This window comes from Eleutherodactylus coqui, chromosome 1 (genome assembly GCF_035609145.1).
Source record: "Eleutherodactylus coqui strain aEleCoq1 chromosome 1, aEleCoq1.hap1, whole genome shotgun sequence".
Lineage (NCBI taxonomy): Eukaryota > Metazoa > Chordata > Amphibia > Anura > Eleutherodactylidae > Eleutherodactylus > Eleutherodactylus coqui.
Window position 1 is genome coordinate 467464403 of NC_089837.1, and position 20458 is coordinate 467484860.

Here is a 20458-nt window from a genome sequence, read left to right on the forward strand (position 1 = left end):
TCTTATGTATAAAGAGGTGACTTGGTGTTTTTAGCTTGTTCAGCAACACAAACTAGAAAATCAAGATTAATATCGAAATGAAATTGTGAAAAAATTGATATTTTGATTTTTGGCTAAATTGCCCAGTTCTACTTCCAATTTATAGTTTTGTCGTTATTTATAGCTTTTGGAATTTTGATTATTTTTTTACTTTTCTGTCTTGTTTCCTTTCAGAGTTTGACTGTCTTGGGTGTTATATAAATAAAGAAGTTGCTGCAGGATGAAAAGATGGCAGCTCCGTATATTGCACCACCCGGCCCTGATAGCTTCAAAGCATTTACCCGTGAATCTTTGGCTGCCATTGAAAAACGTATAGCCGAAGAGAAGAAGAAAAAGCCACCAAAGCCGGACAGTAGCCACAGAGACGATGATGAAGACAATAAACCAACACCAAACACTGACCTGGAAGCTGGCAAAAATGTGCCGTTTATCTATGGTGATATTCCTTCAAAACTTATTGCTGAGCCAATCCAAGACTTAGACCCTTTTTATTTAAACCAGAAAGTGAGTCCAAGTGAAAATCAATGGGATTACAGGTTCTTGTGGTTCACATGCTTTCTGCCAAAGAGTTAGTAAGAGTGGAGATAGGCTCCTTTTGGGTTTTTGTTTTTCAGAATTGGTGCCCTTGCAACCATACTGGATTTATGGATATGAATTATCTGCAACACTAAGTATTGATAGTCTGCGGAGAGAGATTATACTCACAACCCCACAACCATCAGGGCTTCCATGTATTGGTTTGGGCAGATTTGCAATTTGTAAATCATATTTGTAGAGAATACGATGAGTTTTACCGAATATTGTTTTAGAAAACGCATTTATGCAATGCCAGATCTCTATTGCGGCAAATGTTTTGTTTTTAATATGAACAACCGCTTCTCTTTCACTAATAAGTGGCCGCGGTTAAATGTCACTTAGGCCCCTTTCACACGAGTGATATTGCCACAAGAAAATCGCGGTGATATTGCAGCTGTGTTACCGCGATTTCTGTTTGATAACGCTGCGTTTTCTCGCGGCGAAATCGCAACTTTGTAGTGCTCTTTTGCCAGGATTTTTAGGTGGGCTTGATGTATAAGCTCTACCCCGATAATAAGCCCTAGCAGCACTTAAAAAAACAAAACAAAAAACAATACATTACCTAACAGGTGTTGCCCGCTTCACAACACTTCTCCTCCCGAAGCTCGGGCACACTTGTTTGTAGTCTTCAGCTGCCGCTTATCTGGTTAGGAGGTTCATAAATCCCACCTCCAAGAAGCGTTGGCTCTGATTGGTTCTCAAGTGCCGCGGATCAGCCAATCACTGCAGGGCTCGATGAATGGCTGTGATTGGTTCATTGAGCGCTGCATTGATTGGCTGAGTTGTGGCGCTCGAGAACCAAACAGAGCCAACGCTTCCTGGATGTGGGATGTCTGAACCCCCTAACCAGGAAGCAGTGCCTGAAGACTGCAAACAAGTGTGTCGGAGCTTAGGGAGGAGAAGCGCGGCGGAGCAAGCGGACAGTGCCTGTTAGGTAAAGAATTGGTTTTTTTAATTTCTAATACAGCTAGGGGTTATTTTAGGGGAAACAGTAGAACTTCCTACTGTAAAAGTTGCAATTTCATGAGATGCAAGACGAAGGAAACATGGGGTACAAGACATCGCAAATTGTGGCAATATTCAACATGCTGCAATTTTTACATTTTTTTTCTCGCAATGTAGCAGGCTACAAAACATCGCTAATGTGAAGGAACCCATTGGAAAGCATGGGCTTCACATATATGCGATTTGTAGCACTGTCGCATCGCGAGAAAATCGCGTGCTTTTGTCGCCCGTGTGAAAGTGGCCTCAAGGATATATTTACATGTGGCAGAATTGGTGCAGATTTTGGCGCGGATCCACAGCAGACCACACCCCTTCTAGTGAATGGAGAGAATCGGCTGCAGATCCGCGCAAAAATCCACGTCAAAATCTGCACCATTGATTTTAACATGGACATGACATGGATTTTGGTGCACATCCGCACTGTTTCGGCTACATGTGGACATACCCTTAATGGGTTATCCAGGGAGGGAAAATTCTTACCTTGTCCATTGGTGTTGAATTTGTGCCTGGTTCTGACATTTAGTCGCACGGTATGATGCTTCTGTTGCAATGACATCCTTGCAGGAGGCTGGTGTTCGGTTCATTTCAATAGCCAAGCCAGTTCCCTTCTCTGCCTCTATTATCTGCTGGGGAAGAGCCAGGCGCTGGCTTAGTTATCGAAATGAGACAAACTGTCTGCCCCGGGTGATCTGCAGCTAATTTCACCCCTTCAATTTGAGTTCAATGAAATCTGCTGTGGATCTGCACCAATATCTGCGCTAAAACCTGCAACAAATCGCCGTTGTGTGAACTCACCCTTAGTTAGCTTTACATCCCATGGGTCATATGCTGCAAGAGGGCTCAGTCAGACGAGCATTTTTGTGTACGCATTTAGTTGCGAGAAACGCATTGGCAAAATGCATGTATAAAAGTTACGTGGCTGAAGAGTCATACACATTTTTTAATTTTCACTTGTTGTGCGGACACACGATGACAAAATTCGCACATAAAAGTGCGGCCCCATTGCTATCCCCTGCTGCGGCTGTGACAGCTGGAGCAGGGGATTCCTTGGAGGTCAAAACCCCTGGATGCTGTCACATACAGGGGTTTCACCTTGTTGTCAGTCTGGCAGGCAGCAGCGGCAGCCCCATTGAAAACATACGGAGAAGCTGTGGCAGGGAATGCCTTCATCCCCACGGGGAGTCCCCTCATCACTGAACACTGTGACAGCACTGTTACAGTGTTCAGTGATGAGGGAACTTCCTACGGGATGGAGAATTCCCCTGTGACTGGCAGAGGAGCGCGATGTTCTTCCATTGCTTGCAGAGGATCATGATCTTCTCCATACAGACAACAAGGTGAAACCCTTGGATGTGACTACATCCAGGAATCTCATATCCAAGGAATCCCCTGCTGCAGCTGTCACAGCCGCAGCAGAGGATAGCAATCCTCTCCCATTGCTTTCAATGGGGCCGCACTATATGTGCGAATTTTAGGATTGCGTGACCGCACAACAAGTGCGAATTGTAATGGACCTAACATGCATGCACAAAAACGCTTATCTGAATGAGCCCTAACCAATGATAGTGATCCACACTCTAAGCCTGTCATCAAGCAAAGTAGGTTTGGAATGCTATATATTCAATTTTAGAATGTGTTTAAGTGAACCATTGGTGCAAAATGTAGTAGAGGTGCAGTACATGGTGATCATGTGTACCTGCGCAATTTCTAGTGGCAGGGCAGCTTTGATTGACATTTACAGTCATGTCACAAAAATAGCCGAATTTGGAGCTGTTTACCCCTTAAGAGTGTTGCTATAGCGGGGGCTGACTGTTTTATACCAGCAGTCTGAGGCCAAACAAAGTCCCTCCAGCGCCCTACAGTTATGTACAGGCTATGTTGTTATGTCCTATGGAAATGAAAATGCTCTGTACTTTAAAATGATTTAAAACATTTATAGCTTGCCTAGCAACAAACAAGACAACAAATAGCTACAAAGTCCTAAAAATGAAAAGTTACTATATGATTGACAGAATATGAGGTGGCAAAATTGGAAAATTCTCCCCTCCGACTGTCTCATGCAAGGTGGCACGCAGCGAATTACACTCATTTGGCATATCCTATCTTTTGGCCATCACTTGGAACGCATTGCCCATTGTTGTCAATGGGGCCGGCACAGCATCGCACGGCATGTCAGGTGCACACTAGTTTAATGCGAGGTTTACCTGTTGAAAACAATGGGAAACACTAAGCAATCGTAAAAGCTGCGGCAGAGGACCTCTACTTTCGTGAAGTGATGCAAGGCGGTTTTATCACAAGAATGCCTTGGATCTGCAGGGGCATCGCATGTTGGCAAGCACGATATCGGGCAGAGTTTCACGGCCTGTTATCACAGTTGCCCGTGTGAAATTATCTTAGATAGGTGCAGTAAGGCCACTTTCACACTTCTGTATTTTGGTCAGTATTTAGCAACAGTCTTTCTAAGCATTATGGCTCTTTTACATGAGGGAATTCACGCAGCTAACTTACATTTGGGAAAAAAATGTAACTATTAGAACCAATGGTTTGCTATTAGAGATGAGAGCGTACTCGCTAAGGCAAATTACTAGAGCGAGTATTGTCATTTGCGAGTACCTGCCCGCTCGTCTCAAAAGATTCAGGTGCCGGCGGGGAGCGTCAGGGAAGAGCGAGGAGGAACGGGGGGAACTCTCCCCCCCCCCCCCCCACTCACTCCCGCAACTCCCCGCTCTCCCCCACCGGCACCTGAATCTTTTGAGACGAGCGGGCAGGTACTCGCAAAAGGCAATACTCGCTCAAGTAATTTTCCTTAGCGAGTACGCTTGCTCATCTCTATTTGCTATGGAAACATTCAGACGAAAGAATTTTTAGCCACGCGCAAAAAAAAGAAAAAAATCACACCTAAAAAGATATGACCTCAGGGAGTGAAATTCCCTGCTGCGTGAAAAGATAGAGCCTGACCTATCTTTGGTGCACAAAGCACAGAAGCCTCTATGGCTCCTATGGGAGACTGTGCGATGCAGCTGGCAAAAGGTGAATAAGGGATTTCCCCACAGCAGGGGAGAGAGAGAGAGATGAAGGCAAGCCCCCCCGGGAACCCCATTATCTGCGGGGCTTCCCTTCATCTCAGCAGGACTGGAGGGATACTCCTGCTTCGGGGGAGAGCGAGAGCAAGATTAAGGGAGTCCCCAGGGAGCCCCCTTTATTGCTGGGGACTCCCTTAATCTCTGGGGAGCTGCAGGGAAAGAGAGGTTGCCCTTCAGGGGAGAAGAAGGAAATCCCCAGCAGCCTGATGCCAGGGTTGCCCTGCAGGGGAGAAGGAGCAAATCCCTAACAGCCGGGGAACCCTTTTTTCTCCCACACCCCCCTTACCCTGGGGAAACCCGGCATTGCACAGCTGGGGATTTCCTTCTCCCCTGCAGGAGAACCTCTCTCCCCATAGCAGAGATTTCCCTCCAGCCCTGGTAAAATGAAGAGAAACCCCATGGAGAAGGGGGTTCCCCTGGGGCTTTCCTTCATGTCTCTTTCTTCCCCCAGAGCAGCAGCGTTTTTTTAAAGCAACACGCAGCTCCCAATTGTGTAAATGGGCAATTCTACTGCTAATTAAGCTTGATAGTTGTAAATTGTCCATTCACTCGATTTTCTAGGGAGTTAGTTGTGATTTTTTTTGTGTGGTTAACTTCTGAGCATTTTTGATGCCCTTGTGAAAGAGCCCTTAACTAGGAGTGGATAGATAATAAACAGAGAAAAGGTGTAATGATAACACCCTTTCCGTGTTTTGGACCCACTCCTAGTTGTATTTTTGTATTGCCAATACTAATGCCATGTGGAAGTGTTCTAACGCAATGCAAATGTGCTTGTGTGCAGCTGGCCTTAAAGGCTATTGACCTCTTTGCCCTGAAATTCTTTTGTTCATTTACTTTTCAAATAACTAAATGAATAACTTATGAATAGTCATCATTTTTTTGCTGTAGAGTCTGTGCAACTCCTGTACATAGCTGCATGCACTACTGCATCTGACCTAGAACCCATTACACATTACTCCTGGCTGTGTGGGCTCTCTGCTCTTCTACTACCTCCATTCACAGTAGACCAGTGTTGGAGGTACCAGAAAGGAACTGCGGATCAGTGTGTGGAAAGAGAAGAAAGCATTCTTGAAGGGCTTATGTATCTGGCCTGCCCGAATGAACTAAAAAGGGGGGTTCACACCAAGACAGAGTTGTGTTCTCAATGGACTACACTAAACAAACATAACTGGGAAAGTTATCAGTAGCAGAGCAATTTGTCCTAAAAAGAATGGCCCTGCATCTCATACCTAAGGGCCTTGTCTGTCCCTACAGGAAAGCAGGACAGATAACAGATCTAGACAGCTGTAACATAAACCCCATAGCTACTCAACACACAATGCCGCATACTCGCCCCACACCCCCAACACGACATTGATTTAGTTGTCTGCACACCTACACCTATCCAGACAGAAGAAATACATGCAGACCAGGCGCCCGTGCACCTACAGACGGAGGGGGATACAAATAACCCCAAATATGAATTCTAATCTGGATCCAGGCAGACACCAATATGCTACAGCATAGAGGCAAACTCGAACACCAAACTGGATCTAGACAGAGCTCTTCACAGCATAATCCTAACACAAACAGCTAGACTACAGAATGGACCACACCCAGGAATGGATGTGACCCGTTTAAATATTCTCACACCATGGCTCATTGGCCAACCAATCAGTCCATACACCATAAGGCCTCATTGTGGCCGAAAACTGCATGAACAAGGGAAAGCCGCCACCAAGTCAAGGCTAAATCTTGCGTTTTCTCGCTAATTAACATGGCCAGAAGGCGTATATACGCCACAGCCCGGAATTCCGTAGGCCGAGGAGAAATCCTTCAACTGGCTCAATAGAGCCAGGTGGCAGTTTAGCAGCGTTAGCTCAGCTAAACCCCCTCTCTTTGCCGGCAGCTCCCTAAGGAAAGGTCATCAATCGGATTCTCCCTGGTAAACCCCTTTTCATCTTTGTCCTTTTAGGACAATTAATATATTCTACAGTCATAGACAAAAATGAGAGAGTTAGTGTTGTTCAACCAAAGCGCTTTCCCTCAATTCATGGTGTGGCAATCTGGGGGATTATCACCCGCTCAGAACCGCCGTCTTTCACTCTGAGACATGTGGCGGCACTAAGAAAACCCACATCCAGGCCAGCAAGTCCATTTCTTTTTAACATAAGGCAGCTATCAGTACAGACTTCATTCTATTGTTGCCGTTCTAGCATACACGTTATACACAGTCCATCATTATCATTCCATTCAAGGAGTCATCTCAGGGTCATCTTTCCCTGTCGAGATCTTTGGCCTTTAGAGACGCAAACATATGCGCATTCCAGGAATTCGCAGGTCTCTCTACGCCCCCTCTCTGGGATCTAACATGTCCTCATTGCAGAGACAGCAGTCTCCTACAGCATTGAGGAGAACTCAGAAGCTATGAGTGAGGCAGGAATCAAAGCTTTCCTTCCTGCCACACCACACAGGTGTTCCCTCTCATCGGTTTAGCAGAATGACCGCTTTGGAGCCCTCTGCTGGTCACTCTGCTAACTGCACTGTCAACAATAAAACAGTCCAGGAACAATGTAAACCTTGCAATACAGTGTTTCCCTGAAAATAACACCCTGTCTTATATTAATTTTTGCCCCAAAAGAGCAGTTGGCGTTCGGATCCCTCCTGCTGGGCTGCAGGGCTCCGACAGGCTTCCGTGTAGTCCTCAATGCCCATGGAACAGCTTTTGCCGGTGACGGGGCTTGAATACCCAGCAAGACATTGACTGACGCAGTGCTCCTGAACCAATCAGAGCAATCAGTCATTCATGGAATGATATAATTGAATGGCTATGATTGGTTCATCGAGTGCCGGCTTTGATTGGTTCAGGAGCACCACCTCAGCCAATCAAAGCCGGCGCTCAATGAACCAATCATAGCCATTCAATGGATAACTGTGATTGGTTCATTGAGTGCTGGCTTTGATTGGTTCAGGAGCACCAACTCAGACAAACAAAACCGGCTTCAATGAACCAATCATAGCCATTCAATGGATGACTGTGATTGGTTCATTGAGTGCTGGCTTTGATTGGTTCAGGAGCACCACCTCAGCCAATCAAAGCCAGCGCTCGATGAACCAATCATAGCCATTCAATGGATAACTGTGATTGGTTCATTGAGTGCTGGCTTTGATTGGCTGAGGTGGTGCTCCTGAACCAATCAAAGCCAGCGCTCGATGAACCAATCATAGCCATTCAATGGATAACTGTGATTGGTTCATTGAGTGCTGGCTTTGATTGGTTCAGGAGCACCACCTCAGCCAATGAAAGCCAGCGCTCGATGAACCAATCATAGCCATTCAATGATGGCATTCAATGAATGACTGTGATTGGTTTATTGAATGCTGGCTCTGATTGTCTGAGGCAGTGCTCCTGAATCAATCAGAGCAATCGCTTGCTGGAGGTGCGGTATTGAAGCCCCGTCACCAGCAAGAGATGCTCTGTTGGCATTGAGGACTACATGGAAGCCTGCCGGAGCGCCGCGTCCCTGCGGGAGGGACCCGGATGGCACCTGATAGATGAGTATTGTTTGTTATTTTTCTTTTTCAGGTAGTGTAGGTAGGGCTTATTTTTGGGGAAGGGCTTATATTTGAAGCCTCCAACCGTGAAAATCAGGGTAGGGCTTATCTTCAGAGAAACACGGCCGTGCTTAAATCTGTACCTGAGACGAAGTGGCTTCTCTCAAAGTTTGTTTGATGTATTCAACAATTATGCATCGCAGAAAGGCGTTTGTGTAGCAGCCATTTCACGTACATTGAAGTCCCACATATTGCCCAGCCGGGGTGGTGCAGCTGCATTGCTATAAGTTAAATCGTCCTCAAGCTGACTGCCGAATTCTCCATTTATTCCTACATCATCTCTGCATAATCTATATCCTCCATATATGTTTCACAGTGCCATTGCTGGCTTTGACACCCACAGGGAGGGACCTGCTGTAAACTGTATGACTGCGTGAACTTCCTGGAAAGTTTCTAACATTCTAAAGAGTGTGTCATTGTCTCCCGGTGATTCATCCCTGTCTGGCCATCTGCTAGCATCAGCTTTCTCACTATTTGTAGGAAGTCTACATCCCTGTATGGACAGGGTTACCAATGTGCTTTTCGACTTTCTTCTTGAGCTAGCCCTCATGTGGTAAGCGGCTGAGCAACATCTTATAGATGGAAGGCTCTTGTCTTTGTAGCATAGACGGAGATGTTGCTCAGTCTGACCAAGCATGCTTGAAGCAGAATCCTGCTGACTGGGTCAGACACAATGTTCAGTTGCGGTTTGCTCTCTTTGCACAGGTTTAACAAGGGTAAGCCCTGCTGAATGTGATTCACAATGGTTTTAATTTCAACTGAAGTAATTATAATATGATATTCTGTTATAATTCTTCATTGTGTTCATTCAGCTGGCTGGCAGTTTTTTTTAATAGTCTAATGGTTAGAGCAGTGGAATTGCTGTGCGTTTAAGATTATATCATACGTATGATTTTGTAAAGCGGATGGTTATTGGCCCAAATTTTTAGTTCATCATTAGACCTTGGTACCAATTTCATTCTATGACAGCGTTATTCCACCACACAATACATGTTGTACAAGGTCACTTCTATGTTATCATCATATTATCCATTATCAGCACGCTGAGTAGTCTTAAAGCTATAGCCACTTCCTAGCAATAATTTCTTTAATTGGCCTTCTTTCCCACTTATGAAAAAAATTACATATCTAAGTAAACATGTACAGGGGGGATTTAAAAGTTGCTCCTGAGATTCTTGGGCGCAACTTGCATCGGACAGCACCCAGGCTTCCCGTCTCTGTGCTGAACACCGCACATTGACGGGTGCTATTCTCATTCAAAAATCAGACAACAATAAGTAATGTTGTGATTTTTCGTTTTATTCGGACAGTCAGTCAGTGTGCGTATAGCTATTCCAATGAATGGGTGCTTTTTCTAACCGATTTCCAGACCAATTCGTTGGTCTGAAAATCACACGGGAAAAAAGCCCATGTGCATGTACCCTAAATGTATTTAGTCTAAAGCGCCATTAATTCCAGGGTGCTGTACTTATGAAAAGGATTTATGTACAAAAGGCAAAATCAAGTACAATAACCTTGAACTACATGAGTGGCAGACTGGCTCAGAGGGAGAGAGGACATTGCCCGTGAGGGCTTACATACTAAAAGGGAGCGAAGAGTAGGCAATAAGTGGGGATGGAAGGTGCTCCTTTTGTAGTGTAGTGTAGAAGGTTTATTGTAAGGGCTAATTCCCACGGGTTCTATTGAACCTAATAGTGCAATGCTCACAGTGCGGAATTCCACTGCAGAATTCCGCCCTGTGAATTCATATGTAATTACTCGTGGCATGTTCTATTTGCCGCGGGCGTACGCGCAGACGGCTTCTTTTGCAGTCAATGGAAGCCGTCCGTCACGCTATCTTCCGCTGTAGCACAGTGGAAGATAATGTGAAAACACTTCCCCGCCGGGACGTCATGTGATGCTGTGGGCGTGTCATATGTCGCGACGGCCGCGTCATGCGCTCTACTGCGCATGCGTGCCGGAGCGTCATGCGGGACGTCGGGCGGTGGATCCGGACGTAAGTATGGGATCTCTGGGGGGGCGCCGTGATGGGCTCTGCTGCGGAATTCCGGGTGCGGAGCCCGTCACGGCCGTGGGCACTAGGCCTAAGTTATAGGATTTCTGAAGTGATAGTTATTTTTTTTTTAGGTTGCTTTTGTAGGTGGGTGAGAGTCTAAGGCTGGGTTCACACAGGGCGGGTTTACCGCGGAATTTCCCTGTGGAATTTCACTGCGGCGGATCCGCCCGCGGCTGCTACTCCCGTGATTAGCCAGCCATGTGGACGAGATTTGTCAGATTGTCAACTGCGGACACCGTACAACAATAGAGCCTGCTGCAATTTTTCCTCCGCTTGTGGAAACCAATTGCAGTTTGCATGAAAAAGCATTTTTCCGTAGCATGCTATGGACAGTATTCCGCAATGCAAATCTGTTTGTGAGCAGGCGGCCTTGCCTGAGCAATTATTTGACTCTGACCTCAGGTCCGAGATTGAAAAATTGCTGCTTGCCTCATTTTCCTAACTGTAAATCCAAATTCAGTAATAAAAACTATAAAATAAAACAAAGCAAACAAAGCCAAACACATTATATGCAGCCCAAAATAGTACCAATAAAAACTACAGCTTGTGGCAGAAAAGAAGTCCTAGAGATCTGAACCCCGCTGATCATGAAGTGAGGGCACGCCCAAGGGATCTGATTTTATGTCTTATGTTAAGAATATCCCTTTAAGTGCTGATTTATCAATGGCAAGCTGCTTTTTAAGTAATTACTGCGTAGATGATGCAACCCCTCCGGAACTAATGCCTTACTGTATCTAGGAACAACTGGAGTTAGTAAATATGATTCATTCATGATTCATCCCATTGTATTAATTACTATACATGTTCGTTTACTGGCAGTACTGTGACGGATGACTGGCATTCCTATTGTGGAACCCACTGAGCTGTCCACAGTTATAACCTCTCTATTGATCACCTGCCATATGTCACTGAATCATCCTTATGTCATTAGCTTTAAAACTATTGATGTGAATGAAATAATCCTTAATTATATATCAAGATTGATCAGATAATCTGGATATAAAAAGATAAGTGTGTTTTTTTTTTTATGGATGTGTATTCCCCTCTTGCTATCTTATGGGGGGGACAATGACATTGAGCTGTCAGCTGCAGGTCAAACAGATTACATGGATATCGTTGGGATCAGACAGCAATCCAATGTGTACTGGGGCAGCTTTACAGTCTCCAGTGGTAGGTGTCAGGGAAAGGAGAACCAGCCATGTTGTGTCACGGTGCAGCACCGGTTTCTTCCTTGCTTTGGGATCGGGTCATGGGTGAAGGCACTACGTCAGCTCCGGATCATGTTGAGTGCCTGCTGGTGCACGCTTGTTTCAGTAAGTCCCGGTCATCGAGGGTTAAACACTGCTGCAACTTTCTTGTGATCTGAAAACCGTCTCTTCCTTGCTTAGGGTGTCTGTTTTGCTCCTTGTATTCTGGCCCTATCAGGACTCTCAGCATACTCATCTGTTGTCAGTCTTGTACTCTACATTTCTGTCTGCTGTCTTTTTTGTACTCTACTTACCTGTAGGTTGTTAGATTCTGTTTGTCTGTGTCCAGTGCTCTGTGTTCTGCAACCAGTCCGTGTATAGTCCCCGGTCCAATTCTCCAGTCTGTCCTCTGGTTTGGTTCCCTGGTTTCTGTCTGACTTCAGACCTTGCCACGTGCAAACAGTGGGGTCTCCCTTCTCAGGGCGAGTGCTATGTTGAGTCCAGTTGGGCAGGTTTAGGGAGTTCCACTCTGTCCTGTACTTTGTTGTTCTATCCCGTAACCTGTCTAGTCCTGTGTTTGTTGTTAGCCGTTTAGTCGTTCATGACCCTCTGTGACCCTAAAGGCTCCCTCCATGTTTTTTCGGTTTAGCGCTGCTTCTTTCAGTTGTGTGATATCCATGCCAGTATCAACTTTGACAGCATCAGCCATCGTGTTCTTTGGTGGCTGGGTGGTCTTTTACCACTTATGCCCAAGCAGTATAGATTTTTCTAGCGACTGTCCTCGCATTACATGGCCAAAATCCATGAGCCTGAGTTTGGTCATCATGCCATCCAGTGATATATCGGGATTTATACGATTCAGGACTTCTCTGTTTGTTGTTCTCGCCGTTCAGGACAGTCTCAAATTCTCCATTTGGAAAATAAGTTCCACAGTTTGAAGCCATCGGGCTGTTGTTGATTTGAGGCTTGATTCCATTTAAGTGGGATCAAAGTTTTGGCTGCTGAGGGCAACATAACAAATAATTTCCATCAGGAGGTGTTGCTGTTTCTCTTTGTGGAGAGCACCAAGTTAGTGCAAGGAGACTTATAGACCATGCAGTGCTCCTCTGGGAAATTTGATCACATGGTCTTTCTTCTACTTGTATACCAAATAAATTCCGAGCATGCTTAAAGGCTATGAACACCTTGGGTTGAGGAGGGGCAACGTTTTAAATGTATGTTTCGAGGTGACAATCATTGTTGTGATGGCGTTTAATTAAAAATGTTGCACTGTTTGTCTTCTGCAGCTTCTACATATCACTGTAAATAGAAACTGCAGTCTAAGGATCCTTTTACCTTATACCGATAATTTCCCCCTATTCTTTTACACAGGAGCGATGATGAATCGCTCGGTGAATCGAGGTAGCGTAGGCCGGAGGTCACTCCAGCTGCCTGTCTCCATTCACAGTGCACAGGCAGTCATTCATTGATGAACAATGGCCGGCTTACACAGGCTGTTCGTAGATTTTTTGTTTTTTAAATCAGAAGGATGAACGAATTATTGTTTGTTATTTAGTCATTGCCAGCATTTACAGTGAACTATTATTCAGATTCATGCAAGCCAGCAAGAATTTGAATGATTATCTTTTCAGTGTAAAAGGGCCCTAAACTCCCTTTTACGCGCAACAATTATTGCTCAAAATTCGTTCAAGCGACCAAAGGTGAGCAATAATTGTTACAAATAAAGGGAAGTCAGGCATTATTTCTTCACTTGTCATTTGCCGCTGGTTTTTAGCCTGCATAAAAACCATCATCAAGCCGCTTGTATAATGGAATCCTCCCGCCAGATAATCCCTTTCATAATCGCACGCCCACCTATAAAAACAAATGATACTGAGTTTAGGGAAATAGAGATGATTCAAGCCATTATCTGTCTGTGTAATTTTATGCAAAAATGCTATCAATTCGTTCAATCTTCTGGCTGTTTAAGCGATTATCTTTGCATGTAAAAGGGCCTTTAATTTATGAGCACAACAAAGTTTTTATCTTTCTTGAAGTCATAAATTATCTGAAAAGAGCATGCAGGAAAGAAGAGAAAAGGGCTGAAAATCAAGCTGGCAGTCCAGTCTCACTGATGGATTGCCAGTACGAAATGCATGCATTTAAGTGAAAAGAAAACATTTCCCCCCAAAGGTATTCATAGAATTTACGCATAATAGGCAGGTGAGTGTTCAGAAGTTGTGTAAGCTATACCCATGGAGCAAGTTGCTTGTTTGATGACTGGAACATTGCTCCAGAAAGCTGTTAGGGTATGTTCACACATAATGGGAAATGATGCAGATTTCCTGCAGCAGGAAATCTGCACCGAACTCTGCATCAAATCTCAGCAAAAAAGTGTCAATCTGGGCTATCGTTGTGGATTTTGACATGTTTTTTCTTTTACAGATCTGCAGCAGATTTTACTTGAATTGAAAGGGTGAAATCTACTGAGGATGCACATGAAGAATTGTATCAATATCTGTTCCAATGGCACAGATTTTGACACTTTTTTCCTTTTGTCTCAGTTTTGATGTAGAACTTGTTGCGAATTTTCTGCTGTAGCAAATCTGCACCGTTTTCCGTTACATGTGAATGTACCCTTATAATCGAGCAATGCTACCAACTAGGTTTCAGGCTCTTATAGATATCTCCAGCAGTTATCTGACTTTATTGGGGCTGTCCAGTTCTGACCTATTGATGACCTTTCCTTAGGATAAGTCATCAATAGATGATTGGCAGGGTTCAGAGGTGGCCAGCCTCTTGGCAGTGACACCCTTGGTGATCAGCTTTTTTTTTCTGGGTAGCTTTTGGCTTCCAGCTCCATACACGCTAACAGCTCCGTACATTTGGCAGTGGACTGGGTTGGTATTGCAGTGTCCTAATCGGCAGACCCTCTCTGATCAACTATTCATGTCCTTTTCTGAGGGTATCACTAGTTCAGAAGTAAACAACCGCTTTGTGAGTCTGGAGGAGGTAAGGTACTAGTGTGCAGTAATTTTGTAGGAGTTTTTCTGTATTCTATCACAGTGAAACAAACTGTGAGATAGAGAATAGATATGCAGGATTCCTTTATTGAATAAGGAGGTGTCTAGTTCAGACTCCCATGAGGAGGTAAAGTGCCTTTTAAGATGTAATTCAGAGGACTGGAGGTAGCCATAGACCCTAGATAACAAATGTTATGATGGAGGAGACCAAGTGACCCATGTTTCAAATTCAGTAAGATTTCTAAAGTTTGTAAGCAGAGACTTACAAGGGGACGTTAAGGTTTTAAAATGAGGTAGATGGGTAAAGTGTAGGTCTACCGTAGCAGGGGAAATTGTCAGGGCAGTTTATTCCAATTATTTTGGAGAACTTATCATAATTACTCTAACCCCTTAATGACCAAGCTTTTTCGTTTATCCTCCATCCCCCCGCCCCTTTTAAAAAAGCGTAACTCCTTTTATTTATCCATCAACGTAACTGTATGAAGGCTTGTTTTTTGCGGGACGAGTTGTATTTTTCAGTGGTATTATGTAATGTACCATATAATGTACTGAAAAACTTTTACAAAATTCTAAGTGGAGAGAAATATATTTTAAAAAATGAAATTCCGCCATATTTCAGTGCGTCTTGTTTCTATAGCGCACAAACATCAAAAAAAATTATATGGGTCCGTACCATTACTATAGCAAACTTAGAAAGTTTTTTTTTTCCCACTGTACTACTTGTATTTTTTTTCAAAGATATTTAATTTTTTTAAATTATTTTTTGCCGCCATAGGTTCTTTATTTTTCTGTCGACATGGTTTTGCGAGGGTAATAATGCGTTACTTTAATAGATCAAATGTTTACGGACGCAGCGATACCAAATATGTATTTTTGTTTTATATAGATTCTTTTGTTATAAATATGGCAAAAGGTTTTTTTTTTACTTATTACCTTTTTAGGCCTTAGTCACACGGGCGTTTTTTCACACGATTTGCGGATCGCATGACGGATGCGCATCCGCAAATCGCGTGACCGGTGCGCGCAAGTCGCCCGCAAATCGTCCGAAAATCTGCTCCTAGCCGCGTTTCATTAGAAACGGGCCGGAGCTGTCCAGTGCATTGCATTCAATGGAGACGGCAATAGAGCCGACTCCATTTAAAGCAATGCACTGCGGGCGAGCCCGGGATGAAATGTCGGGAAGGGCTTAAATATATAAGCCCTTCCCTGCAATTCATCCTAAAATGTGTAAAAATAAAAAATATATATATACTCACCTTCTCCCGGCAGCCGGAGCTCCGCGCGGCCGTCCTGCAGTGGGTGTGAAGGGGGTGTAAGTCAGACCTGCCCCCTGATTGGCTCAGCGCTGAGCCAATCAGAGGCATGTCTCACTCACACCCATTCATGAATTCATGAATGGATGTGAGTCAGACCTGCCCCTGATTGGCTCAGCGCTGAGAGGCAGCAGTCACTCACCCATTCATGAATTCATGAATGGGTGTGTGAGTGAAACCTGCCTCTGATTGGTCAGGGCTGTGACCAATCAGAGGCAGATCATTCAGCAGGAGGGGATTTTAAAGCCCCGCCGGCTGAATAGTGCCGAGAAGCAGTTCAGGAGAACTGACAGCGGCCGCGGCTGGACTCCGGCTGCAGCGGAAAGGTGAGTATACAATTTTTTTTAATTTTAACACATTTTAGGATGAATTGCAGGGAAGGGCTTATATATTTAAGCCCTTCCCGACAATTCATCCCGCGCACGCCGGCAGCCCATTGCTTTCAATGGAGCGGCTGTATTGCCGGCTCCATTGAATTCAATGGGCAAACATCGTTCTTCTCTGCCACAGCTGTTACAGCTGTGGCAGAGAAGAATGATTTGTCTTCTATATGTTCTCAATGGGGTCGGCGCTGCTGCCGCCGGCCCCATTGAGCGCATATAGAGAAGAGAACAGGAATCGCAGATCGCAGATAGGTGCGATCTGCGATTTCTGTTCTATAATTTATCGGACGAGCGCATAAAAAGCGCTCATGTGTCCGATACCATTGCAAAGCAATGGTTTTATAAATTCGCCGGACGCATGCGCATGCGCAAATCGTGGCTAAAACGCCCGTCTGACTAAGGCCTTATTGTTATTTATTTTGTAATAATTATTAAAACTTTATTGATCTGGCCACACCACGGACGCGTGACCGAACTGCTCCACGGAGCTAGAGACAGCCATGTCACGCAATCTTTTTCAGGATGACAGCAGAGTGGTTTACACGTTGCTTAGCAGCGTGTAAACCACGCTTGTCTGACCTTGGCCTTAAGGTGCATCCTGCAGAAATATTCCACTCGTATAAAAGGTTCCTTAGAGTTCTATCACACCGTGCATAATTATTCCATAAAATGCACCTAAGGGTGACTACCCACTAGCGTTTTTTTTACTGCAAAATTCGCAGTGTTTTTTTTTTCTGCAGGGGTCTATGGGCTATGGGACTTGTAAAGCTAAAATCGCGATCGCGCTAAATTGCGATTTAGCGCAATCACGATTTTAACATTACAAGTCCCATAGACCCCCTGCAGAAAAAAAAAACGCTGCAATTTTCGCAGTGAAAAAAAACGCTAGTGGGTAGTCACCCTAAAGAAGCAGAAAATTCTGCATCAAAGTCTGCATGTGTACATTGTTGGTTATGGAGCAGAAATCCGCATTAGCAGATTGGGCTGTGTCTTTAGGAGCATTTTGTGGAAATATTCCGCCCCTGTGAAAGCACGCAAAGGCCGTATTCATGCAGGTATTTCGGTGTGTAAAAGTAGCACCTAAAATGCGACCATGCGATGGATTGGATTTCAATGGCTTCATTGAGACAAACATTTTTTTCCCGCTTAAAATATATGCACCTGAAAAAATAGGACCTACGCGTCAGTTTTCGGACATCTTTTTTTTTTCTTTATACGGCGTGTAAAAAGATGGGTCAAGACTAGGGATGAGCGAGTATACTCGCTAAGGCACTACTCGCTCGAGTAATGTGCCTTAGCCGAGTATCTCCCCGCTCGTCCCGAAAGATTCGGGTGCCGCCGTCGGGGCAGGGAGCTGCGGCAGAGAGCAGGGAGGAACGGAGAGGAGATCTCTCTCTCCCTCTCTCCCGCCCGCTCTGCCCCGCTCCCCGCCGCAACTCACCTGTCAGCTGCGGCGGCCCCCGAATCTTTAGGGACGAGCAGGGAGATACTCGGCTAAGGCACATTACTCGAGCGAGTAGTGCCTTAGCGAGTATACTCGCTCATCCCTAGTCAAGACCTATCTTTTGGTCTTTTACGCAACAAGCTCCCATGGACTTCTATGGCAGCTGCAAAAAAGGGAGGGGGAGGAAGTTACCGTGTATGCAACGCTGGGAAAAGAAGACAGCTCGCCCTAATTAGGCATTTTAATGCCATCCCGAGAATTCTTTTACGATCTTGCTTGCCACCGCTTCTGCGTGTTTTTTTTACATACGCATAGCAGTGCCCCGTGTGAATGGCTTTAAATATGTAAGACTTTATCGTGTAAAAAAGTGTGCGCCCCCCTTCCCCCTCCCACACCCCGAAAATAATCAATAACTTAAAAAAATAAATGAAAAAGAAGAATACAGGAGATTCCTTCAGCCCTGCAGGGATGGGTGGCTGTTTCCCTACGGAAACGTCTCGCATCCAGGGCTTCAGAAGGATTGTGAGAGCGATATCGGGGGGTCAATCACATCCTGATATCGCTCTCGCCAGTGTGCAGGAGCACTCGCATACCTACCACATATTGGGGAGCTGCTTAGTATTATACTTGCACATAGATAAGGCATACAAAGGGTGCCAAGTCCCATTGATATGTATAGTTCACCATGCAGGCTTGCAACCTATTAATGACACCACATATGGTCCAGCCCGGCAGGGTGCCCTGCTCCTCAAAGTAACGCACACTGGTCTAGATTGCAATTTCTAAAGTCTAAATTCCATATTTGTGTGTAATATCTGCGAAGAGCACCAATCCAAGCTTGGTGATGCTAGCGCTTAATGGGGTTTTCTTGGACTTTAATATTGATGACCTACAGTTAGCACAGATTGTCAGTACAAGATCAGTGAGGTCTAACACCCCCTGCGATCAGTCATTTGCTGCAGCCGTCTGTACCTGTCTAAGCTGCTGTGCGCTGATGTAGCGCTGCACCATATACTGTGCAACGTCCCTGAATGGTACTGGAGGTATACATAGAGTTGGGCTGCTTTCACACAAGTGTATTTTAGCTCCTCTAAATAAGGGCGATGGAATAATACCTCCACAGTGCCACCTATTGGAAGGCAGCATTCCTTCAAGCCAAAGTCCGACTCTTTATACAAGCCTTGTTACAATGACTGGGAATTAAAAGCAAAGCCAGACTCTATACACAGACAGCTGTCCCAGTGTGCTTGCTCTTTGTCAGTGTTCAGTAGGAGTCTGGTTTTACTAGAGAGAGGCCTGGGACAGGGGTCAGAAACACTATCTTTTCTCCTTAGGGAGAGCAGCTAGACGGTGAGTGAGGAGACTCAAAAGGTCATTCATGCTCCTCTGGGTAATATGCAAATTATAGGGATAGTCCCATCACTTAAGATGGAAGTATTGCAATTTTTGCAGTGTCATTTTACCATTCTCCAGAACTCATTACTAAATTGATGAGTTCCTACGTGACCCCCCCCCCCCCTGTATCTATAGAGTCCATAGGTTTAGAAGAATAGTAACTTTTTTTCTGTTGTTGTTTTATCCATTGGGGATTTCTTCTTGCAGTAAAGCTTGCAGTCTAGTGCAGTTTTTAAAGCAATGCATTTGAGATGTGTGCATTAGGGACATACTGAAGCTTCTCTCCTCCGCACGTGTTATCACGTCAGCAAAAAATATTATTGATTTTGCTTTCTGCTTTGCTGACTTTTCCTTTAAGTCTTACAGGAAGCAGAGATGCACCGTGTGCAGTTTGGGACTTTTTCAAATCGGAGAACGGAAAAAAAAAACAAAAACACAAATGCACGCTATAAGCCATAACGTCAGGTGACAGGTGTGACGTTAATAAGGGACTAACATTGATTACACTGGCCTACAAAACAAAACTTTTTTTTTTTTTCACAAGAATATTTAATGGTGATTTTAGTAGTATTTCACCTCCGGAATTCACATTTTGTCAGAATTTTCCCTTCAGACCAATTTTTTTTTTTGACACACCTCTCAAGTTTTATATAATTAGTACTCATGTAAGACAACATTATGTGAGATACAGTTTACTAGGAAGTTATTGCTGATGATTGATGAGAATATTTTGCTTCTGGGATGTCTCTCTTTATGGTCCAGCAATAGTCCGCCAGCATAGTGGGACTCCACTTGGTACATCTGCTCCATCGTAGAAAGCTGCTGATGGAAACGCTCACCATGCTGGTCACTGACCGCCCCAGGATTTTCTGGGTAGAAGTCCAGGTAGGAGTCCAAGAAGTGAAGCTTTAAGGACATATTGCATCCCATAGCTTGGTGTGATTTCACAGATCACTCACTAGATCACGATAGTTTTCTGATTTATGTTTTCCAAGAAAAGGAGACCTTTTTGAATGACAACGGGGCTGGTTGTTGTAATGGATTTAACAGTTCCTGACATCTTTCATCATCCATCACTGATCTTATTTGTGGCTCTATAAAAATTCTTTCTTTTTTGGTTACGCTTCACTAAATTTGGGAAATTTCGATTTCAAATGCATAAACGCTGCAGAATTTCTATCAATTACTTTTACAAATTGTTCCACCCGTCCCAGTTTTATATGCAATGGAGGCGAATGCACTTTTTCAGGATTCACTAAAGGTACATTTGTCACACGTTGTGTCCAGGAATAAGAGCTGCACGTTTAGGCCATTGGTTTTAATATAGTGAGACTTCCTATCCCCGCTGTCCCACTCACATAAAAACATTTAGGATACTAAA

General features: G+C 44.5%; 1 protein-coding gene across 4 annotated transcripts in view; it reads left to right on the plus strand.

Annotated features, from left to right (window-relative positions):
- Positions 1-252: 252 nt before the first annotated feature.
- The window catches only part of SCN8A (sodium voltage-gated channel alpha subunit 8), a 122567-nt gene continuing 102361 nt past the window's right edge, over positions 253-20458 (plus strand). For all 4 annotated transcript variants that reach the window (XM_066584357.1, XM_066584355.1, XM_066584354.1 and 1 more), the window contains exon 1: positions 253-543. In XM_066584357.1, the coding sequence (XP_066440454.1) occupies positions 268-543 (276 nt within the window). In that variant the 5' untranslated portion in view covers positions 253-267. The remainder of the gene's footprint in view (positions 544-20458) is intronic.